This window comes from Siniperca chuatsi, linkage group LG9 (assembly GCF_020085105.1).
Source record: "Siniperca chuatsi isolate FFG_IHB_CAS linkage group LG9, ASM2008510v1, whole genome shotgun sequence".
In the NCBI taxonomy this organism is placed as follows: domain Eukaryota; kingdom Metazoa; phylum Chordata; class Actinopteri; order Centrarchiformes; family Sinipercidae; genus Siniperca; species Siniperca chuatsi.
The window spans coordinates 295,988-314,240 of NC_058050.1; the positions used below are offsets into that span (position 1 = coordinate 295,988).

Here is an 18,253-nt window from a genome sequence, read left to right on the forward strand (position 1 = left end):
ATCACACTTTATATCCTGCTCACACTTTATATCCTGCTCACACTTTATATCCTGACACACACTTTATATCCTGCTCACACTTTATATCCTGCTCACACTTTATATCCTGACACACTTTATATCCTGCTCACTGCTCACACTTTATATCCTGCTCACACTTTATATCCTGACACACTTTATATCCTGACACACTTTATATCCTGACACACTTTATATCCTGCTCACACTTTATATCCTGCTCACACTTTATATCCTGCTCACACTTTATATCCTGCTCACACACTTTATATCCTGCTCACACTTTATATCCTGCTCACACTTTATATCCTGCTCGCACTTTATATCCTGCTCACACTTTATATCCTGCTCGCACTTTATATCCTGCTCGCACTTTATATCCTGCTCGCACTTTATATCCTGCTCACACTTTATATCACACTTTATATCCTGACACACTTTATATCCTGCTCACACTTTATATCCTGCTCACACTTTATATCCTGACACACACTTTATATCCTGCTCACACTTTATATCCTGACACACTTTATATCCTGCTCACACTTTATATCCTGCTCACGCTTTATATCCTGCTCACGCTTTATATCCTGCTCACGCTTTATATCCTGCTCACACTTTATATCCTGACGCACACTTTATATCCTGCTCACACTTTATATCCTGCTCACACTTTATATCCTGACACACTTTATATCCTGACACACACTTTATATCCTGACACACTTTATATCCTGCTCACACTTTATATCCTGCTCACACTTTATATCCTGACACACTTTATATCCTGCTCACACTTTATATCCTGACACACTTTATATCCTGCTCACACTTTATATCCTGCTCACACTTTATATCCTGACACACTTTATATCACACTTTATATCCTGCTCACACTTTATATCCTGCTCACACTTTATATCCTGACACACACTTTATATCCTGCTCACACTTTATATCCTGACACACTTTATATCCTGCTCACTGCTCACACTTTATATCCTGACACACTTTATATCCTGACACACACTTTATATCCTGACACACTTTATATCCTGCTCACACTTTATATCCTGCTCACACTTTATATCCTGACTCACACTTTTTATCCTGACACACTTTATATCCTGACACACACTTTATATCCTGACACACTTTATATCCTGCTCACACTTTATATCCTGCTCACACTTTATATCCTGCACACACTTTATATCCTGCTCACACTTTATATCCTGCTCACTGCTCACACTTTATATCCTGACACACTTTATATCCTGCTCACACTTTATATCCTGCTCACACTTTATATCCTGCTCACACTTTATATCCTGACACACACTTTATATCCTGCTCACACTTTATATCCTGCTCACACTTTATATCCTGACACACTTTATATCCTGACACACACTTTATATCCTGCTCACACTTTATATCCTGCTCACACTTTATATCCTGACACACTTTATATCCTGCTCACACTTTATATCCTGACACACTTTATATCCTGCTCACGCTTTATATCCTGCTCACGCTTTATATCCTGCTCACGCTTTATATCCTGCTCACACTTTATATCCTGCTCACGCTTTATATCCTGACACACTTTATATCCTGACACACTTTATATCCTGCTCACACTTTATATCACACTTTATATCCTGCTCACACTTTATATCCTGCTCACACTTTATATCCTGCTCACACTTTATATCCTGCTCACACTTTATATCCTGACACACACTTTATATCCTGCTCACGCTTTATATCACACTTTATATCCTGCTCACACTTTATATCCTGCTCACGCTTTATATCCTGCTCACGCTTTATATCCTGCTCACGCTTTATATCCTGCTCACGCTTTATATCCTGCTCACACTTTATATCCTGCTCACACTTTATATCCTGCTCACGCTTTATATCCTGACACACACTTTATATCCTGCTCACACTTTATATCCTGCTCACACTTTATATCCTGCTCACACTTTATATCCTGACACACTTTATATCCTGACACACTTTATATCCTGCACACACTTTATATCACACTTTATATCCTGCTCACACTTTATATCCTGCTCACACTTTATATCCTGCTCACACTTTATATCCTGACACACACTTTATATCCTGCTCACACTTTATATCCTGCTCACACTTTATATCCTGACACACTTTATATCCTGCTCACTGCTCACACTTTATATCCTGCTCACACTTTATATCCTGACACACTTTATATCCTGACACACTTTATATCCTGACACACTTTATATCCTGACACACTTTATATCCTGCTCACACTTTATATCCTGCTCACACTTTATATCCTGCTCACACTTTATATCCTGCTCACACACTTTATATCCTGCTCACACTTTATATCCTGCTCACACTTTATATCCTGCTCGCACTTTATATCCTGCTCACACTTTATATCCTGCTCGCACTTTATATCCTGCTCGCACTTTATATCCTGCTCACACTTTATATCACACTTTATATCCTGACACACTTTATATCCTGCTCACACTTTATATCCTGCTCACACTTTATATCCTGCTCACACTTTATATCCTGACACACACTTTATATCCTGCTCACACTTTATATCCTGACACACTTTATATCCTGCTCACACTTTATATCCTGCTCACGCTTTATATCCTGCTCACGCTTTATATCCTGCTCACGCTTTATATCCTGCTCACACTTTATATCCTGACGCACTTTATATCCTGCTCACACTTTATATCCTGCTCACACTTTATATCCTGACACACACTTTATATCCTGACACACTTTATATCCTGACACACTTTATATCCTGCTCACACTTTATATCACACTTTATATCCTGCTCACACTTTATATCCTGCTCACACTTTATATCCTGACACACACTTTATATCCTGCTCACACTTTATATCCTGCTCACACTTTATATCCTGACACACTTTATATCACACTTTATATCCTGCTCACACTTTATATCCTGCTCACACTTTATATCCTGACACACTTTATATCCTGCTCACACTTTATATCCTGACACACTTTATATCCTGCTCACTGCTCACACTTTATATCCTGCTCACACTTTATATCCTGACACACTTTATATCCTGACACACTTTATATCCTGCTCACACTTTATATCCTGCTCACACTTTATATCCTGCTCACACTTTATATCCTGACACACTTTATATCCTGACACACACTTTATATCCTGACACACTTTATATCCTGCACACACTTTATATCCTGCTCACACTTTATATCCTGCACACACTTTATATCCTGCTCACACTTTAAATCACACTTTATATCCTGACACACTTTATATCCTGCTCACACTTTATATCCTGCTCACACTTTATATCCTGCTCACACTTTATATCCTGACACACACTTTATATCCTGCTCACACTTTATATCCTGCTCACACTTTATATCCTGACACACTTTATATCCTGACACACACTTTATATCCTGCTCACACTTTATATCCTGCTCACACTTTATATCCTGACACACTTTATATCCTGCTCACACTTTATATCCTGACACACTTTATATCCTGCTCACGCTTTATATCCTGCTCACGCTTTATATCCTGCTCACGCTTTATATCCTGCTCACACTTTATATCCTGCTCACGCTTTATATCCTGACACACTTTATATCCTGCTCACACTTTATATCCTGACACACTTTATATCCTGCCCACACTTTATATCCTGACACACACTTTATATCCTGCTCACACTTTATATCCTGCTCACACTTTATATCCTGACACACACTTTATATCCTGACACACTTTATATCCTGCTCACACTTTATATCACACTTTATATCCTGCTCACACTTTATATCCTGCTCACACTTTATATCCTGCTCACACTTTATATCCTGCTCACACTTTATATCCTGACACACACTTTATATCCTGCTCACGCTTTATATCACACTTTATATCCTGCTCACACTTTTATATGCTCACTGCTCACGCTTTATATCCTGCTCACGCTTTATATCCTGCTCACGCTTTATATCCTGCTCACACTTTATATCCTGCTCACACTTTATATCCTGCTCACACTTTATATCCTGCTCACGCTTTATATCCTGACACACACTTTATATCCTGCTCACACTTTATATCCTGCTCACACTTTATATCCTGCTCACACTTTATATCCTGACACACTTTATATCCTGACACACTTTATATCCTGCACACACTTTATATCACACTTTATATCCTGCTCACACTTTATATCCTGCTCACACTTTATATCCTGACACACTTTATATCCTGACACACTTTATATCCTGCTCACACTTTATATCACACTTTATATCCTGACACACTTTATATCCTGCTCACACTTTATATCCTGCTCACACTTTATATCCTGCTCACACTTTATATCCTGACACACACTTTATATCCTGACACACACTTTATATCCTGCTCACACTTTATATCCTGCTCACACTTTATATCCTGCTCACACTTTATATCCTGCTCACACTTTATATCCTGACACACTTTATATCCTGACACACTTTATATCCTGCTCACACTTTATATCCTGACACACTTTATATCCTGACACACTTTATATCCTGACACACTTTATATCCTGCTCACACTTTATATCCTGCTCACACTTTATATCCTGACACACACTTTATATCCTGACACACTTTATATCCTGACACACTTTATATCCTGCTCACGCTTTATATCCTGCTCACACTTTATATCCTGACACACTTTATATCCTGACACACTTTATATCCTGCTCACACTTTATATCCTGCTCACACTTTATATCCTGCTCACACTTTATATCCTGCTCACACTTTATATCCTGATCTGCATTTTGTTGCCTTGTGCTCGTACAAAGTTGAGTCTAATCTAATCTAATATAGGAAAAGTGCAATGAGATAACAGGAAGGTGTCGAACAGGAAGGAACAGGAAGTGGCGAATGGGAAGGTGGCGAACGGGAAGGTGGCGAACAGGAAGTGGCGAACAGGAAGGTGGCGAACAGGAAAGTGGCGAACAGAAAGGTGGTGAACTGGAAGGTGGCGAACAGGAAGTGGCGAACAGGAAGGTGGCGAACAGGAAGTGGCGAACAGGAAGGTGGTGAACAGGAAGTGGCGAACAGAAAGGTGGCGAACAGGAAGAAACAGGAAGTGGCGAACAGGAAGAAACAGGAAGTGGCAAACAGGAAGGTGGCGAACAGGAAGTGGCGAACAGGAATGTGGCGAACAGGAAGGTGGTGAACAGGAAGTGGCGAACAGAAAGGTGGCGAACAGGAAGAAACAGGAAGTGGCGAACAGGAAGAAACAGGAAGTGGCAAACAGGAAGGTGGCGAACAGGAAGTGGCGAACAGGAATGTGGCGAACAGGAAGGTGGTGAACAGAAAGTGGCGAACAGGAAGTGGCGAACAGGAAACTAGGATCCGGGCCACGTTCTGGTCTCAGTTAAACAGCACAGTGTGTAAAACAGGAAAACATAAAACAGGAAGTGCATTCTGCTTAAAGAAGAAACTGTCGGACATTTTGTGATTTGCAGAACACGACGCTGAGAGCAGAGACACTGAGCCTGAAGGAAATAAAGGTTTGATTTACGTCCTGGACAGAAGAGCTACCTGCTGCCGCTTCAGTACCTCAGCAGCACAAACCTGCCGGACAGGAGACTCAGGTGTGTTTCTCTTTCCTCTAATGAGTGAACGTGCAGAGTCCCGGTCCACACTCCGGGCCAGGTGGCGGCGGTCACGCACCATGACGGTGACACCGACCGCCGTAAAACTTCACGAAGAAGAAGAAGAAGAAGAAGAAGAAGAAGAAGAAGAAGGCGGCGGCGGCGCGCTGGTTGATGTAAACAAAGATGTTTAATTGCCCGCGGATGATCTGCTGAGAACAGAAAACTGTGTCTGTTTAACGGCCTGATGTGAAGATGACCCGCTGCGGAGGAAAAGAACCGGAGGAACGTTTAACGGCAGGAACATAGAGACAGAAACGGAAGGTAAGACGGGCGGGAACACGGCTAAACATGCTAACTGCACTGCATCCGGCTAACACAGCTAACCCTGCTAACACAGCTAACGCAGCTAACACAGCTAACACTGCTAACCGAGAGGAGAAGACGGCCAATAACGGTTTTATCTCGCGAGATAAAGTTCTGTGAAAGAATTTGGTCAAAATAATCAGGTGAAACGAGACTTCAGTCATTCACTGAATCCAAACAAAGCGTTTATTGATCAAACTGTAAACTGATGGTAAATATAATCGGTGTGAAAGTGCACAGCTGTTTTGTTCGCAGCCAAACTAATACCTGGTAATAACTAATAATAATGTGTGAGTTCAGGCTGCTGCTTCCTTTATTACCTTTATTTACAAAACAGTTTTAATCCGTCAGCCCGACACACAGCAGCACAGTTCAGTGGTTATCAATAACCTAATAATTCAAATTCTGACCATCTTTTCATATTGATTATTCCGAACTACGGAGCCCCTGAAGGGTCACGTGGGAAGTTTTTTCTGAACTACTTTTTGTACTGACAGAACACGTCCAACCAGCTGCAGCTCCACCCTGATCCACTCAGACCGGACCTGGTCCAGCCCGGTCCAGTCTGGTCCAGGTGGTGATGGCGGGTCGAGGTCGTGGGCGGGGCCGGAGGATGATGACTTTCAGTGCTGAGGCGGTCGGCATCAACAGGGGAGACAGTTTACCTCCGTCCATCCAACAACCTACACCTCTGTTTCCTGTAAGACACACACCTGCACCTGAACGTTCAGGTTTACATGTCGGTCTCATGTTTACATAAAAATCCCGACGGCAGTCTGACTGTTGGAACTGAAACACATCGAATCGTTCACACGTCCAGAGGACGTCATCGTCTCTGACGTCCGTCCAGAATAAACCTCATAAGAGACGCCAGAGGAGAAAGCGGCTGCAGAACCTGCCTGAGAATCCTGCTGTTTCTGAGTTTCCTTCAGTCTCACAGTGATCCAGAGACAGCTGTCTGTCCGTCCACGGGTCCACTGCAGACAGGAGCTGCTGACTGCTGGTTCGGCTGCTCTGACGGGACAGTCTGACTACATGTGAACACAGACAGGCTGAAAACAAAAACAGGGCTCATGTGTCAAACTTCAGCAGTGTTTCTTATTCCATATCTGTGTGTGTGTTGTTGCCCAGGTGATGGAGCAGAAGCCCCTCCCCCTGGCAGGTGGGGAGGAGGCGGAGTATCTGTTGGCGCTCAAACAGGAGTTCAGAGGAGCCATGAAGACTCTGCCCTGCTTCATCCAACCAGCTGCTGCACACAGAGGTCAGAGGTCACCACACACACACACACCGGGTGCATCCCCAGTCTCTTATTCGTGCTCTGAGGAGACACGAAGTCTTCTATTGGCCGGCACGCCCCCTCATTGATCGCTGATCGGACTGATCTGATACAGACAGATTAAACTCAAGTGTGTCACTGTTTTACATTCGATGTTTTCGGATTCACCATCTGTGAAAACTGAAGGTCGGAACAACGAAACGACCTCGGACAACTTTCTGCATGAATGAGTTTCCGATCTGCAGTTCATTACCTTTTCTCATGGATAAAGTCCGAGACGCTGTCGACGCCACTGATCGTCTTTTCCGTTCAGTCGCGGTGAGGCGGACCTGAGCTCTGACCGGAGTCCGACCTGCACGCGTGACGCGAGCGCCAGAATCAGTTTGACTGAGTTCAGTTTAACGCCTCCAGTCTGGTCTCGAGCGAACAGCTGATACGTGGTTTGTTTACATGACAACAGACGTGCGGCGAGTTAGGACACGGTGTTACATCATTTCAATTTTCCATGAAACATTTAGCCGAATAAACGATTTCCAGGTTATTCAATAATGAATTCACAATCAGATCAGATCAATAAACACAGATGCAAATCACGAATAAATCATATAAACGCATTCTGCCGGCGCAGCGAGGCCCGCAGCTCGCTCTTCAGGTGCAGGTGTTTGTTAAACAGGTAACAGTGATGACTGAGGGAAACGTGGATGCAATCAAGAGACTTGGGATTCACCCAGAGACGCACACGCAGGTCCCGGATCAGCTGACTTCACTCTGCAGGTGATCAGCTGATCAATCAACAAATATCAGTAAGTATCGGTTGACTGTTTTATTGTGAAAGTCTTCTTCCTGTGTGTTTCCTGTCCAGATGTGGAGCGATACTCTGATAAATATCACAGCAGCGAGCAGACAGACGGACTGATGGACTGGACTCCAGGTGAGACACCATCTTCATCATCTTCTTCATCATCATCTTCATCATCATCTTCATCATCTTCATCATCTCCAGGGTTCTCCCTGGATGTTTCAGTTGCATCTTTAAAATCACTTCTATTTTTTTTATTAATGATAGCAAACTGTTTTATTTCCAACATGTCATATCTGTTTCTTCATCTTCATCATCATCATTATTATTATTATTATTATTATTATTATTATTATTATTATTGTTGTTGTTGTTGGTATTTTATTCCACTTTATTTTTGTGTTATTTTAATTGTCTGATTTTATTTGCCTCCTGAAATGTTTTAATCCTGGTTCCACCGCGTGAAGCACAAATACATTTTATATTTATTAAAAATAATAATAATAATAATATTATTAATAATAATATTAATAATAATAATAATGAGTTGTTGTTGTTGTTTCAGACTGGAAGAGATTCCCTAAAGAGCTCAGAGTCCACGTGAAGAAACCTGCCAGAGACGGTGAGTACAGGAGTACGCAGAGTACACGCAGAGTACACGCAGAGTACACGCAGAGTACACGCAGATACACGCAGATACACGCAGAGTACACGCAGATACACGCTGATACACGCAGAGTACACGCAGATACACGCTGATACACGCTGATACACGCAGAGTACACGCAGATACACGCTGATACACGCTAGTACACGCTAGTACACGCTGAGTACACGCTGATACACGCTAGTACACGCAGATACACGCTGATACACGCAGAGTACACGCTGATACACGCAGAGTACACGCAGAGTACACGCTGAGTACACGCTGATACACGCAGAGTACACGCAGAGTACACGCTGAGTACACGCTAGTACACGCTAGTACACGCTGAGTACACGCTGATACACGCTAGTACACGCAGATACACGCTGATACACGCAGAGTACACGCTGATACACGCAGAGTACACGCAGAGTACACGCTGAGTACACGCTGATACACGCTGAGTACAGAGTACACGCTGATACACGCAGAGTACACGCAGAGTACACGCTGATACACGCAGAGTACACGCAGAGTACACGCTGATACACGCAGAGTACACGCTGATACACGCAGAGTACACGCAGAGTACACGCTGAGTACACGCTGATACACGCTGATACACGCTGATACACGAGAGTACACGCAGAGTACACGCTGATACACGCAGAGTACACGCTGATACACGCAGAGAGTACACGCAGAGTACACGCTGAGTACACGCTGATACACGCAGAGTACACGCAGAGTACACGCTGATACACGCAGAGTACACGCAGAGTACACGCTGATACACGCTGAGTACACGCTGATACACGCTGAGTACACGCTGATACACGCTAGTACACGCTGATACACGCTGAGTACACGCTGAGTACACGCTGATACACGCTGAGTACACGCTGATACACGCTAGTACACGCTGATACACGCAGATACACGCTGATACACGCTAGTACACGCTGAGTACACGCAGATACACGCTGATACACGCTGAGTACACGCTGAGTACACGCTGAGTACACGCTGATACACGCTGAGTACACGCTGATACACGCTGATACACGCTGAGTACACGCAGAGTACACGCTGAGTACACGCAGAGTACACGCTGAGTACACGCTGATACACGCTAGTACACGCAGATACACGCTGATTACACGCTGAGTACACGCTGATACACGCTAGTACACGCTGAGTACACGCAGATACACGCTGATACACGCAGATACACGCTGATACACGCTAGTACACGCTGAGTACACGCTGATACACGCTGAGTACACGCTGAGTACACGCTGATACACGCTGAGTACACGCTGAGTACACGCTGAGTACACGCTGATACACGCTGAGTACACGCTGAGTACACGCTGAGTACACGCTGATACACGCTGATACACGCTGATACACGCAGAGTACACGCTGAGTACACGCAGAGTACACGCTGATACACGCTGATACACGCTAGTACACGCTGAGTACACGCTGATTACACGCTGATACACGCTGATACACGCAGATACACGCTGATTACACGCTGAGTACACGCTGATACACGCTAGTACACGCTGAGTACACGCAGATACACGCTGATACACGCAGATACACGCTGATACACGCTAGTACACGCAGATACACGCTGATACACGCTGAGTACACGCTGATACACGCAGATACACGCTGAGTACACGCTGAGTACACGCTGATACACGCAGAGTACACGCTGAGTACACGCTGAGTACACGCTAGTACACGCTGATACACGCTGATACACGCTGAGTACACGCTGAGTACACGCTGAGTACACGCTGAGTACACGCTAGTACACGCTGATACACGCTGAGTACACGCTGATACACGCAGAGTACACGCTGAGTACACGCTGAGTACACGCTGATACACGCTGATACACGCAGATACACGCTGAGTACACGCTGAGTACACGCTGATACACGCTAGTACACGCAGATACACGCTGATACACGCAGAGTACACGCTGATACACGCAGAGTACACGCTGAGTACACGCTGATACACGCAGAGTACACGCTGAGTACACGCTGAGTACACGCTGATACACGCTAGTACACGCAGATACACGCTGATACACGCAGAGTACACGCTGATACACGCAGAGTACACGCAGAGTACACGCTGATACACGCAGAGTACACGCTGAGTACACGCTGATACACGCAGAGTACACGCTGAGTACACGCTGATACACGCTAGTACACGCTGATACACGCTGAATACACGCTGATACACGCTGATACACGCAGATACACGCTGAGTACACGCTGAGTACACGCTGATACACGCTAGTACACGCTGATATACGCTGAGTACACGCTGATACACGCTGATACACGCTGATACACGCTAGTACACGCTGAGTACACGCTGATACACGCTGATACACGCAGAGTACACGCTGATACACGCAGAGTACGCGTACTGAGTACACGCTGAGTACACGCAGAGTACACGCTGAGTACACGCTGAGTACACGCTGATACACGCTGAGTACACGCTGATACACGCAGATACACGCTGAGTACACGCTGAGTACACGCTGAGTACACGCTGATACACGCTGAGTACACGCTGAGTACACGCAGATACACGCTGAGTACACGCTGAGTACACGCTGAGTACACGCTGATACACGCAGATACACGCTGATACACGCTGAGTACACGCTGATACACGCTGATACACGCTGATACACGCTGATACACGCTGATACACGCAGAGTACACGCAGATACACGCAGATACACGCTGATACACGCAGAGTACACGCTGAGTACACGCAGAGTACACGCAGAGTACACGCTGAGTACACGCTGAGTACACGCTGATACACGCTGAGTACACGCTGATACACGCAGATACACGCTGAGTACACGCTGAGTACACGCTGAGTACACGCTGATACACGCTGAGTACACGCTGAGTACACGCGAGATACACGCTGAGTACACGCTGAGTACACGCTGATACACGCAGATACACGCTGATACACGCTGAGTACACGCTGATACACGCTGATACACGCTGATACACGCTGATACACGCAGAGTACACGCTGATACACGCAGATACACGCAGATACACGCAGAGTACACGCTGATACACGCAGATACACGCAGATACACGCTGATACACGCAGAGTACACGCAGAGTACACGCAGAGTACACGCTGATACACGCTGATACACGCTGAGTACACGCTGAGTACACGCAGATACACGCAGATACACGCAGATACACGCTGATACACGCAGATACACGCTGATACACGCAGAGTACACGCAGAGTACACGCAGAGTACACGCTGATACACGCAGATACACGCAGATACACGCAGATACACGCAGATACACCCTGAGTACACGCTGATACACGCTGAGTACACGCTGAGAACACGCTGATACACGCTGAGTACACGCTGATACACGCTGATACACGCTGATACACGCTGATACACGCTGATACACGCTGATACACGCTGAGTACACGCTGAGTACACGCAGATACACGCAGATACACGCTGATACACGCAGAGTACACGCAGATACACGCAGATACACGCTGAGTACACGCTGATACACGCTGAGTACACGCTGATACACGCAGATACACGCAGATACACGCTGAGTACACGCTGAGTACACGCTGATACACGCAGAGTACACGCTGATACACGCTGAGTACACGCTGATACACGCTGAGTACACGCTGAGTACACGCTGATACACGCTGATACACGCTGAGTACACGCTGATACACGCTGAGTACACGCTGAGTACACGCAGATACACGCTGATACACGCAGAGTACACGCAGATACACGCTGATACACGCTGATACACGCAGAGTACACGCTGAGTACACGCAGAGTACACGCTGAGTACACGCAGAGTACACGCTGAGTACACGCAGATACACGCTGAGTACACGCTGAGTACACGCTGATACACGCTGATACACGCTGAGTACACGCAGATACACGCTGATACACGCAGATACACGCTGATACACGCTGAGTACACGCTGAGTACACGCTGATACACGCTGATACACGCAGATACACGCTGATACACGCTGAGTACACGCAGATACACGCTGATACACGCAGATACACGCTGATACACGCTGAGTACACGCAGATACACGCTGATACACGCAGATACACGCTGAGTACACGCTGATACACGCTGATACACGCAGATACACGCTGATACACGCTGAGTACACGCAGATACACGCTGATACACGCAGATACACGCTGATACACGCTGAGTACACGCTGATACACGCTGAGTACACGCAGATACACGCTGAGTACACGCTAGTACACGCTGATACACGCGGAGTACGTGCTGACTCAGTACGCAGTACGCGGTGCGTCAGGCATTTATATGTTTAAATGTTCCCGATGACACATTTCAACCAGCTTTATTAGCAACAAACTGTTAACGTCTGATTCCAGAAATGTCAGGACGTAAGAAGTGAAAGTGACTCAGCGATATAGTTTCTGCTTCAGTCGATCGACGTATTGATGATCGATGGAAGGACGAGTGACTTGTGGGTGCATTGATCTCCTGCTCCGTGTCTCTCAGGTGTTTCGGCAGCAGGCGGCCGCTCTGACAGGCTTCAGCCTGGGCAGAAGAAGAAAAGAGTGAAAGAGAAAGAGGAAGTGCTGCTCAAACTGGAGGTGAGACAAAATGTTGAAGCGTCCGTTGGACCCGATGGACCTCTCTGGGGACAGGAAGTAGACCTGATCCAGTAGACCTGATCCAGACCACCAGAGTCCAAACTAAACACAAAAAAGCAGCATTCAGTTTTTATGCTGAAACATTTCCACCTTAATGAAACCTTTCCACCTTAACTTGTGTCAGACTCTGGAGAAGAAGGAGGAGAGGGGGAGCTCGGGGGAGGAGGAGGAGGGAGAGGAGAAGAAGAAGAAACAGGAGGAAGAGGAGGCCGAAGGAGAGGAGGAGTACGACGAGGAAGAGTTTGAGGAGGCGAGAGATTTTTATTAAAATATGATTTTTATTAATGAACTTTGGTTTGTATTCACTCACGTCATCTTTTACTAATGTTAAAGACAAATGTTCACGTATATTAGGATCAATAGACGGTTATTAATGTGTAGCATGAAGGATAATATGTAATCATTTCCTAATAAGACATTAATGTTTAATCTTATTAAGATGTAATAGATGCATAATAAGAGTGCATTTATATGCACTCACTGTAATAAGACGTAATCACCTGTGATAACACTTAATATGACATTCATTAATATCTAATAAGGCCGTTATTAACATGCGTTAGACAGTTATTCATGTTAATAAGGTGTTTTGAATTAACCGGTTGTCTGTCTGTCTGCAGGAGACGGACTACGTCATGTCCTACTTTGATAACGGAGAGGAGTTCGGCGGAGACAGTGACGACAACATGGACGAGGCTATTTACTGAAACACCAGCACTCAGCGTACACTCGTCCGCTTCTATCACTTTTTACAGCGGGTTTTATCGGCTTCGTGTTTGTTCGTCTCCGCAGAGAAAAACCGTCCAGCAGCCGTTTGACGTTTTAAACCATTTTATAACCGATGGAACTGAAGACTGAACGAACGTCCAAATGTCCGGACGAGTGAAGACGATTCACTGGAGAGAAATCGTCAGAAGACTTCTGAGTTCACGCTGCGTCTTTCAGATGTTTTTTAACCTTTTGTATCGATGTTTGATCTGTTTTATCGTCGTTCTGGAAACAAGTGAATTATATCTGTAAGTGTTTGTTTTGGCTGTTGGATAATAAACGGCAGCTGCGTGAGTTAAAGATGTTAGCGTGATGTGTCGCGGAGGACAAAACATACATTCACAGTCAGAAGCAAGTTCACGGTCTGTCAATAAAAGATGTTTGGCTATATGTTTTATATGTGGAATTATCCAGTTCATGTGCAGCGTTCAGATTTGTTCATGAGAAAGACGTGAAATCAAAATGTCACCTTGGAAAAGTACTCGGCTCGTTTCCTTCAGTAAAAGTAGGAATCGGTTTCTGTCCGAACAAGTCGATCGCGTAACCCTCGAGATGCCGCAGCGTTCAAATACTCCGATACAAGTAAAAGTCCTGCAAGTATCGGCATCAAAATATACTCAAAGAACCAAAAGTCAAAGTGCTCATCGTGCAGAATAATATCTATTACTGGATTATAATTATTGATTAATGTGTTCATCACTTTAATGCTGCAGCTGCTGAAGGTGGAGCTACTTTTAACGACTTTATATCCTTTATATGCTGCTGGGTAGTTTAATCTATAATACATCATATTTTATGTGTTGATAGTATTCATCTGAATCTGTGAAGTAGCTAAAGTTATCAGATAAATGTAGCGGAGCAAAAAGTACAATATTTATCTCAGATGTGGAGTGGAAGTATGAAGTTGCAGAAAATGGAAATACTCAAAGTAAAAGTACCTCAAAATTGTACTAAAGTACTAAATGTAAATCGTCCCAGTGGTTACTGCAACTAAAACAATCCTAAAAATGATTTCCCCCATAGACAAGCTCAGATCTTCCTCTTTAGCGTGGATTTATGATCCATGAAGGTTTTATATTTAACTAAAACAGAATAATAACTAATAACTTTCACAGAAACGAGATTTTGAAGTGCGCGACGTCTCGTAGATGCGAGTCTACGGATCAGGTGGAAGAAACACTACTGAGCATGTGCAGCGGGCAGAACTCTGATCTGAACACAGGCATCAAACATATTGAAGTTTCCTTCAGTATCAAAGTGATGATCGATCAATCTCTGTCACCTGAGCTGCTTCAGATTCTGAGCGACTCACCTGACGGAGTTTCTCTGAAGGTTCACGTAATCAAATCACTTCCACAGCGAAGCAGCAGAAACGTTTTAACGTGTTAATCATGTGAACGTCAACGAGTCGCTGTGAACATCGCGACGTTTCTATCTTCATGAACGTGCTACGACTCCACGAGAGCGAAGATTCACAGGACGTAAATGTCACGTGACTGTCGGTTTGGTCTAAAAGGTCTCAGGTCAGGTAGTATTTCCGATTGGATGTCGGTGTCTTTTTTTTAAATAAATGTGTGAATGTCAGGTTTGGGTAGTTTTTTTTTCTCTACCTCTTACCTGTGAGGTAGCACGCATGTGTGTTACACCTGGTGTAAAGAAGTGTCTGGTGAATCGTGAAGAGCCAACCAAAGGCCGCGTCCACTGTTCAGCACCTCTTCAGGTAACGGGCGGAGCTCATCGTCTCCAGGTGGTTTAGAGGACTCTGACCAATCAGAGACAGAGAAGGTTCACTGTTGCTAGGCAACACGCCTCTGCTGTGTACTGCCTCGTGTTGCTGTCGACTTTGTGATTACAAGATTATTTTATATTATTATACAATAAGTGCTGCGTATGCAAAACGTTCCTAAACTGGCTGGAGGGGCTGGACTTCCAGGGTTTCCCAGGGTTTCCCAGGGTTTCCCAGGGTGCGAGGCGCTGGGCGGGGGTCAGGATGCTCAGGAGCCCCGAGCAGGAAGGCTCTGGCTGTTGTTTATGCCTATGCGCCAAACAGCAGTTCGGAGTATCCCGCCTTCTTAGGGTCTCTGGGTGGGGTCCTGGAAAGGGTACCGCCGAGGGACTCTGTAGTTCTACTGGGGGACCCTCACACGGGCAGTGATGCAGAAACCTGGAGGGGGATGATTGGCAGGAATGCCGGCCTGATCTGAACCTGAGTGGTGGTTTGTTATTGGACGTCTGTGCTAGTCACTGATTAGCCATAACAAGCACCATGTTTGAGCACAAGGTGATTCATAAGTGTACCTGGTGCCAGAACACCTTTGGCCAAAGATCGATGATTCTATCAGCCGGATGTCTTCGGAGAAGAGAGGAGCAGAACATGGGCCATGTTCAAAGCCTCTATTGTGGAGGCGGCTGATAGGAGTTGTCAGAAGGTCATCGTTGCCTGTCGTGGTGGCAACTTCAGCCTTTCAGGCTCGGTTGGCTCCTTAAGCAGCAGACAGCTACCGAGAGGCCAGAAGGGCTGCGGCTTCGGTGGTCACCAGAGTTCGGGTTGGCCTCGGGATGGGAAGGCAGGGCCGAAGAACCGCTGCCCCTGACTGGGCATGTTGTCGAGCAGTGGAAAGAGCACTTTGAGGAACTCCTGAAGGCGATCAACCCGTCCTCTGTGGACGAGTCAGGGTTTGAAGACTCGGGGGAAGCCTCACCCATATCCCCGGCAGAGGAGGTAGTTCGGAAGCTCCTCAGCGGCGACGGACGCGGTGTGGACGAGGTTCTCCTTGAGATGCTCTGGACATTGTTGAGTCACGTGGAGGTCGGGGACGGACAGTACCTGAGGAGTGACGGCCTCCCTGGGAAAGCTTCTGTATCTTTTCTCCTTCCTGCTCCTCAGAGGATGAACTGTTATATTTTAATTACTCTAAGATCTCTCCTCTAGCGCCCCCATCAGGGCAAACGCTGCCGTTCAGACTGTAAGAAACGATAAATCGTCAGGATGTTGTCGGTTCAGATAGTGGCTGAATGAACTCTGCGGCCTGTAGGGGGCGACAGTGGAGCTTTACGCTGTCTAGTGTATAAAAAGATTCCTTACTTTGTTTTGTTTTTCACTTGGCTGTGGGTGAGCTTTCTATCATTAGCTGAGAGATCTGTTTCACTGTAACTTCATGTCATTGTTTCATCGTGCTGGGACTGTTTATTTACAGCGAACTGTGCCGTTGGACGTCCAGAAATAAACGCACAGATCGTCTGTCCGTCCATCTGTCTGGACGCGTCTCTTGTTCTTCCTGGAAATGCACTCTGAGCTAATCGGAGGTCGACTTCCTGCTGACAGAATCTAATCGACCTATATTTACTCTTTTATTTTGGAAAGCCTTTCTAGGAAGCACATTTCCTGTGAACTGTCACACACTGAGAGTTAACTGAATGATTGATCAGACCGAGTTGATAAATTAACTCGTTAATAATATACTCCGCTGTGATTGGCTGGTGGTGTGTTCACTGTTGCTGGTTAAAATGAACGCTGAGCTGCAGAGGGAGCAGCATGTTGTTCTCAGGCTGCTGTGACCTTTGACCTCCTCTCTGCCTGCAGTGTTTCATTGGCTCAGCGCTAACGTTAGCATTAGCTCACTCGTTCTAAATGTAGAAACAGAAAGAGGAATACCGGCGCTGACTCCGACACTCGATCACTCTCTGAGCGAGTGACTGCCAGGCCTCGACCAATCACACGCAGCCTGGGGTCAACTGCCGACCAATGAGAGTGAAGACAGGCTGCTGGCCACGTAGGCGGAGGAAAACAGGAGGAGGAGGAGGGTGTGAGGTATGGAGGCCAACTGTAACACGATGTGTCGATGTGCAGGACGTGCTTC

The 18,253-nt window shown here is 45.5% G+C and overlaps 1 protein-coding gene across 4 annotated transcripts; it reads left to right on the forward strand.

The window, feature by feature from the left end:
* Positions 1-5,665: 5,665 nt before the first annotated feature.
* Positions 5,666-14,693, forward strand: polr3glb (RNA polymerase III subunit GL b). 4 transcript variants are annotated; one of them, XM_044208568.1, is made up of 9 exons: positions 5,682-6,074; positions 6,614-6,816; positions 7,248-7,377; positions 8,255-8,323; positions 8,757-8,813; positions 13,471-13,565; positions 13,750-13,755; positions 13,804-13,875; positions 14,246-14,693. In XM_044208568.1, the coding sequence occupies exons 2-9, from the start codon at positions 6,697-6,699 to the stop codon at positions 14,330-14,332; spliced, it is 636 nt and encodes a 211-aa protein (XP_044064503.1). In that variant the 5' UTR covers positions 5,682-6,074; positions 6,614-6,696; the 3' UTR covers positions 14,333-14,693. The 4 variants fall into 4 exon arrangements, with proteins under 4 accessions (XP_044064501.1, XP_044064500.1, XP_044064503.1 ...); XM_044208565.1 differs by having other exon boundaries at positions 5,678-6,074; positions 13,750-13,875; XM_044208564.1 differs by lacking the exon at positions 13,750-13,755 and having other exon boundaries at positions 5,685-6,074; positions 13,802-13,875.
* Positions 14,694-18,253: the final 3,560 nt, after the last annotated feature.